General features: G+C 58.8%; 1 protein-coding gene across 1 annotated transcript in view; it reads left to right on the top strand.

Annotated features, from left to right (window-relative positions):
- Nucleotides 1–6,519, top strand: part of LOC104388065 (nuclear receptor ROR-beta-like) — an 8,933-nt gene extending 2,414 nt beyond the window's left edge. The window contains exons 3-9 of the mRNA XM_009996874.1: nucleotides 340–753; nucleotides 1,480–1,601; nucleotides 1,861–1,993; nucleotides 3,286–3,393; nucleotides 4,218–4,328; nucleotides 5,583–5,695; nucleotides 6,358–6,519. Coding sequence (XP_009995176.1) covers nucleotides 340–753; nucleotides 1,480–1,601; nucleotides 1,861–1,993; nucleotides 3,286–3,393; nucleotides 4,218–4,328; nucleotides 5,583–5,695; nucleotides 6,358–6,519 — 1,163 coding nt within the window. The remainder of the gene's footprint in view (nucleotides 1–339; nucleotides 754–1,479; nucleotides 1,602–1,860; nucleotides 1,994–3,285; nucleotides 3,394–4,217; nucleotides 4,329–5,582; nucleotides 5,696–6,357) is intronic.
- The last annotated feature ends 387 nt before the right edge of the window (nucleotides 6,520–6,906 follow it).

The following is a 6,906-nucleotide window of genomic DNA, read 5'->3' as shown; positions in this document are numbered from 1 at the left end:
TGAAGGGCAGGTTGGATGGGGCTTGGAGCAGCCTGGGCTGGTGGGAGGTGTCCCTGCCCATGCAGGGGGTTGGGACTGGATGATCCTTAAGGTCCCTTCCAACCCAAACTGTTCCAGAATTCAATGACAGGAAAAATTCAATTGCTTCTGGTCCATTTGCCCAAGGGTTGCTCTAGGGCAGGAGGTGCATCCAATTGCTCCCCTGCCCAGCTCAGCACTCAGACACCTCCAAATCAGGCATCCCTGAGGAGCCAGGGCCCAGGGGATGAGGGGGCTCATGGCTGTGGCTTTGTGGGGGCCAAGCTGCCCTGACACTGCTGGTGTCTCCTCCTGGGGCAGCTGTGAAGTTCGGCCGCATGTCGAAGAAGCAGCGGGACAGTCTCTACGCTGAGGTGCAGAAGCACCAGCAGAGCCAGGAGCAGAGCGGGGGCCCCAAGGATGAGCCTGAGCCCTTGAGCCGTGTCTACACCACCAGTGTCAGCAGTGGCCTCTCAGACCTGGATGACATCTCCACGCTGTCAGACGGGCTCCTCTTCGACTTCCCTCTCACCCCCGATGGCAGCAGCACCTACTACAACCTCGACCTGCTCACCTCAGCTCAGCCCTCACCCGACCAGTCCAGCCTGGACATGGCTGAGGCCACGCTCATCAAGCAGGAGTCCCTCTACGAGCTGATGCTAGAGCCAGCCCTGTTTGCTCACGGTGCCCTGGAGGGGGGGCAGCTCCCTGGGGACATCTCTGTCCTCGAGATCGGTGAGCACCGGCAGGGTCCTGGGGCTGTGCTGGGCACACATGGGACCTGCAGCCCCAGAGATGGTGCTCCGTGACACCCTGGGTCCCCTGGCACACTCACATTAAGGGACTGACCCAGCCTTGGCTCTCAGAGCAGCCCCCCAAGCCCATCCCCTCCTCTGGGCTGAGCACGGAGGGAGCTCAGCACACCTCAGGCTGGGCCAGGCATCCAGTACCTGAGGGGGCTACAGGAAAGCTGGGAAGGGACTTTTTATCAGGGACAGGGAGTGGTGGGACAAGGGGGAATAGCTTTAAACTGGAAAAGGGGAGATTCAGGTTAGACATTTTGAAGACATTCTTTGCTGTGAGGGTGGTGAGAGCCTGGCCCAGGTTGCCCAGGGAAGCTGTGGCTGCCCCATCCCTGGCAGTGTTGAAGGGCAGGTTGGATGGGGCTTGGAGCAGCCTGGGCTGGTGGGAGGTGTCCCTGCCCATGCAGGGGGTTGGAACCTGATGATCTTTAAGGTCCCTTCCAACCCAAACCATTCCATGATTCTCTGATTTTCTCATCCACCATCTGCCCCTGGGACACCTCCCATGCCCCCTCTGCCCTCAGATCTCTGTGACCCCACATGAGAGCCCCTCTGACCCTCCAGCAGCCTCCTGGCAGAGGATGGTGTCAGGGTGTGGGACAGGAGGACCTGGGGGTGTCCCTGGGGTCACTTCCCCCCTGCTACCCTCCCCTTGCAGACCGGGTGGCCCAGAACGTGGTGAAGTCCCACCTGGAGACGTGCCAGTACACGACGGAGGAGCTCAAGCGCTTGGCCTGGAGCCTCTACACCCCTGAGGAGGTCCGGGCCTTTCAGAGCAAGGTGAGCATGGATGCCACTGTCCCCAGCCTCCCTCCCATGGCCAACGTGCCACCACTGTCCCCCCAGTGCTGCCCCAAGGCAGGGAGGAAGGTGAGGAGGATGAGGAAGACCTGGCGGTGCTTTAGGTGGGGTGGGATGGTGGTGGCAGGTGTCCTGGTGCCACTGCCCACCATGGACTGGCCTTGTGCGGTGGGAAGGCAGGTGGCAGCACGGGGTGGGTGGCAGGCAGCCCTGAGGGATGTCCCTGCTGTGCCAGCAGAGCTGTGAGGCCATGTGGCAGCAGTGCTCGCTGCAGATCTCCAACGCCATCCAGTACGTGGTGGAGTTTGCCAAGCGCATCGACGGCTTCATGGAGCTCTGCCAGAACGACCAGATCATCCTCCTGAAAGCCGGTAAGAGTGGGGTCCCTGCCTGTCCCTGCCTGTCCCCTCCCTGTCCCTGCCTGTCTCACGTCCCTGATGTTCCCTCACACCCCTGCCACCTCCCCATGTCCCCATCTGTCCCCCCTTGCGTCCCTGCTGTCCCTCTTGCATCCCTATCTGTCCCCTCTATGTCTCTGCCTGTCCCTCTCATGTCCCTGCCATCTCCCCCATATCCCTGCCATCTACTTCACATCCCTACCTTGTCCCCTTTTCATCCCTACCTGTCCCTCTCATGTCCCTGCCTGTCCCCCTCACACCCCTGCCTGTCCCCCTCACACCCCTGCCATCCCTCCCACATCCCTGTCTGTCCCCCCCCATGTCCCTGCCTGTCCCCCTCACATCCCAGATTCCTCTCCCAAGTGGCATCTGTGGTGCTGAAGACAAATCCCATCTTCTCTCTTGGTTCCTGCTTCCCTCTCAGGATCTGACCCCCCTCACTGCCCCGTGTGCCCCCAGTGCTTGGGGAGCAGGTACCTGCCCTGGAGGGAGCTGGAGGTTGTGTTTAAACATGATGGTGTAGAGGGACATGGGGACTGGGGTGAGGGACATGGGGAGTGGCCACCACGGGCAGAGACTTTTCTCCATGGTCACCCTCATGTCACCCAAAAACCAGGCTGGAAACGAGCACAGCTCGTTTTCCCCTGGGAAAAAGGGATGCCAAGCCCAGAGGGGGCAGGGAGGGAGAAGAGGGGAGGATTGGCCTCTTCTCCCCAAGTCCCCACCCCTCTGTCTGCCCCAGGCAGGGGCACCTGGATGTGCAAAAGCCCCCAAAATGCAAAAAAAAAGGTCCCAAAGCTGCCCGGTTTCTCAACTTCTGGGCCTGGGGAGCTGAGCACCTCACTCTGCCAGCATCCCAAGGGCAGAGCTGGATGTGCCCACCACCGTGGGGTTTAACTCATTCTTTCATTTCTTCCTTCCTTCCATTTTCTTCTTCTTTCTCCTGTTTCCACCCTCTCCTCTCTCAATGCTCCACCACAACCTTGACCCATCTCTGGGTCCGGCTGCCAATGCCTGGGCAATATTTGCCTTTGGCCAAATCTGGTGGTCCCCATGGAAACCTGTTAAAAAAACCAAAACCAAACCAAAAAAATAATCCCAAACCTAATTCCAAACTCCAATTTGGCTCATTGGAATTCTGCTCTTGGGAATCTGGACAATCTGGACTTCCAACTTGCACTGGGGGTTTTCCGTGTTCTTCCATTTGGTCCTGGGATGATGGAACCTCCTGCCCTGCCCTGCCCTGCTCTCTCTGCCTATGCCAGGTTGCCTCGAGGTGCTCCTGATCCGCATGATCCGGGCCTTCAACCCCCTGAACAACACTGTCCTCTTCGAGGGGAAGTTTGGTGGTGTGCAGATGTTCAAGTCGCTGGGTAAGAACCACGTTGCTCCATCCCCCTCAGGGCTGCTCCTCTCAACACGCAGCTGGGTGGCACACACCATCCTTCTGGCTGGGCTAATCATGGGTTCATTGAATTCCAGACTGGTTTGGGTTGGAAGGGACCTTAAAGATCATCAGGTTCCAACCCCCCTGCATGGGCAGGGACACCTCCCACCAGCCCAGGCTGCTCCAAGCCCCATCCAACCTGCCCTTCAACACTGCCAGGGATGGGGCAGCCACAGCTTCCCTGGGCAACCTGGGCCAGGCTCTCACCACCCTCACACTCCACAGTTCCCTCCTCATGTCTCACCTCAATCTCCCTCTGCCAGTTTTCATCCATCCCCCCTTGTCCTCTCCCTCCCTGCCCTTGTCCCAAGCCCCTCCCCAGCTTTCCTGGAGCCCCTTCAGGCACTGGAAGCTGCTCTAAGGTCTCCCTGGAGCCTTCTCTTCTCCAGGCTGAACACCCCAACTCTCCCAGCCTGTCTCCAGAGCAGAGCTGCTCCAGCCCTCCCATCATCTCTGTGGCCTCCTCCAGTCTCCTTCCATGTCCTTCCTGTGCTGGGGGCTCCAGAACTGAGCAACCCCAACTCTCTCAGCCTGTCTTCATCCCTGGGGACAGGAGCAGCTAAGACCCCCCTGGCTTTGCTCCTGCCCCCATTGGGACCTGCTCGATCACCATGGTTGGGATCTGCTGGGCACCCTCTTCTGGAGACCCCCCCATCTCATCTTCCAGACGCTTTCCAAGCCCTAAGGGATCAGCTGTTGGGTGGGGACGTGGAGCTGTGACACCCCCTTCTTCCCCAATGTCCCCCCCAGGTTGTGACGACCTCATCGGCGCCGTCTTCGAGCTGGGGAGGACCCTGTGCCGCCTGCAGCTCTCGGACGAGGAGCTCGCCCTCTTCACTGCTGCTGTCCTGCTCTCCCCAGGTATGGGGGGCACTTTGGGGGGACACAGCCAGGACCTGGGCAGGGGGAGCCTCGTGCCAAAGCCAGAGAGAATCATTGGGTCAATGGGATCAATGGGATGAAATTCAACAAGGCCCAGTTTGGCCACAATCGCCCCAGGCAGCTGCAGGCTAAGGAAGAGGGGCTGGAGAGCTGCCCAGTAGAGAGGGAACTGGGAGTACTGGTTGACAACCGGTTGGTCATGAGCCAGCAGTGTGCTCAGGTGGCCCAAAAGGCCAATGGCATCCTGGCTTGTGTCAGGAATTGTGTGGCCAGCAGGAGCAGGGGTGTGATTCTCCCTGTGCTCAGCACTGGGGAGGTCTCAGCTCCAGTCCTGGGTGCAGCTCTGGGCCCCTCACTGCAAGAAGGACCTGGAGGTGCTGGGGCAGTTCCAGGGGAGACAATGAGGCTGGTGAAGGGACCAGATGGAAAGTCTTACAGGGAAAGGCTGAGGGAGCTGGGGTGGTTTAGCCTGGAGGAGACTCCGGGGGGACCTTCTCACTCTCTGCAACTCCCTGAAGGGAGGTTGTGCTCAGGTGGGTCTGGGCTCTTCTTCCAGGCAACCAGTGACAGGACAAGAGGGCCTGGCCTGAAGCTGCTCCAGGGGAGGTTTAGGTTGGATATCAGGAAGCACTTCCTCATGGAAAGGGTGATCAGTCATTGGGATGGACTGCCCAGGGAAGTGGTGGAGGCACCAACCCTGGATGAGTTTAAGGAAAGGCTGGAGGTGGCACTTGGTGCCATGGGCTGGTTGATGTGGTCATGTTGGCCACCAGCTGGACTTGATGATCTTAAAGGTCTTTTCCAGCCTTGGTGATTCTGTGATTCTGTGAATTTGTTTGGAAAAGACCTATAAGATCATCAAGTCCAACCATCAGCCCTGCCAAGGCCACCACTAAACCATGTCCCTAAACCTCAGATCTGCCCCCTGCGTCTTGGTGCTGCTTCCTGGATTTCAGTTATTCCTGGGAAAAGAGGTGCAGGGGGTGGGGGGAAGGAGGGGCAAAAAATGCACCTGAAAATGCACAAAATGCATCTGCCAAAACTCCTTGGTGGGAAGAGGACCTGTGTCCCCCACAGTGGGGTTGAGGGGGTGGGGTGGAGAGGGGCTGCCTGGCCATGCAACTGTCCCCAGAAGCATCCTGGAGAGCAGGAAGGGTTGGAAGAGCAAGAGGCACAGGGAGAGCCATCTCCATGACCCAGCCATGGAGGCCCTGACCTGGCCATCTCTTGCAGATCGCCCATGGCTGACGGAGTCCAAGAAGGTGCAGAAGCTCCAGGACAAGATCTACGTGGCCCTGCAGCACGAGATCCAGAAGAAACACTCCGCTGAGGACAAGCTCTCGAAGGTAGCACTGCCCCCTTCATGGGGAGGTGGCTGAGCCTGGGGATCTGGCTGAGCTGGAGCTCCTTGGCCACACGTGGGCTTTTTTTTTTGGGGGGTGGAGCCCTGGGACCTGTTGAAGGAAGAGAGAGAATTTCTCCATCATGTGGAGGTGGAAGCAGCAGCACTGCGGGCAGCCCTGTGCTGCTGCACCCATGGTGGGCCAGCCAGCTGGGTTTGGGGGAAAAGGAGCCATTTCAGGAACACTTAGGGCAGGAAGGAGCTGGGACAGGGAGAGGGGGTACTACAAGGGCTCCTTGCACCCTTCCAGGTGCTGGTTGTCCTGTGGAAAGATCATAGAATCATGGAATGGTTTGAGTTGGAAGGGATCTTCAAGATCATCCAGTCCCAACCCCTGCATGGGCAGGGACACCTCCCACCAGCCCAGGTTGCTCCAAGCCCCATCCAACCTGCCCTTCAACACTGCCAGGGATGGGGCAGCCACAGCTTCCCTGGACCATGATTTTGCCAGGGTGCCCAAAGGTTGGAGGTGTCCACGGGTGCCCCTGGCACGGGGCAGAACCAGCTGTCCCCAAACCCACCTGCTTGTCCCCAAAGGAGGGGAACTTTGACCTGAGGGATGCTCGCTGGGAACCTGGTGGTCACCAGCTCCTCATTTCCCAACAGATGGTTTCCAAGCTGCCCTTGATGAAGACCATTTGCAACCTCCACTTGGACAAGCTGGAATTTTTCCGCCTCCTGCACCCAGAGACCGCCCTGAACTTCCCCCCCCTCTATAAGGAGGTTTTCAACTCGGAGCTTCAGTACAGTGACCCCCGGGAGAGCTAAGGTTGGGAAACCACCACCTCCCTTCGAGTTCCCCCCAACACTGGGAGACGAACTAAAACTTCCAAGCTTTGGGGCAGTTTATTTAAATCAAAGAATCAAACCCAAGAGAACCTGAGGGGTGAGGAGGGCTTGGGGGTTACCTCCCTGGGCCCTGTGTCCTCGCTCTGGATTCCAAGAGCTCTTTGAATGTAAAGCACCTTGAAGGAAAAAGCAAAAGGACTTTGCCACAACCCTTGAAATGAATGTGAAGTCTCCGTCGGGAAGAAGAAACGTTCCCGGTGGTGGAAAAAGGGACCGAGGGACTGGTCCCCGTGGGGAGGAGCCACCACGCACACGCTGCCCAGGGAGCCTTCCCACCATCCTGGCTGCACTCTCCAGCTCTGGGTT

The sequence above is a fragment of the Chaetura pelagica genome, unplaced genomic scaffold, assembly GCF_000747805.2.
Source record: "Chaetura pelagica isolate M959 unplaced genomic scaffold, ChaPel_1.0 scaffold504, whole genome shotgun sequence".
NCBI classification, from domain to species: domain Eukaryota; kingdom Metazoa; phylum Chordata; class Aves; order Apodiformes; family Apodidae; genus Chaetura; species Chaetura pelagica.
This window is presented reverse-complemented; position numbering and strand designations above follow the sequence as displayed.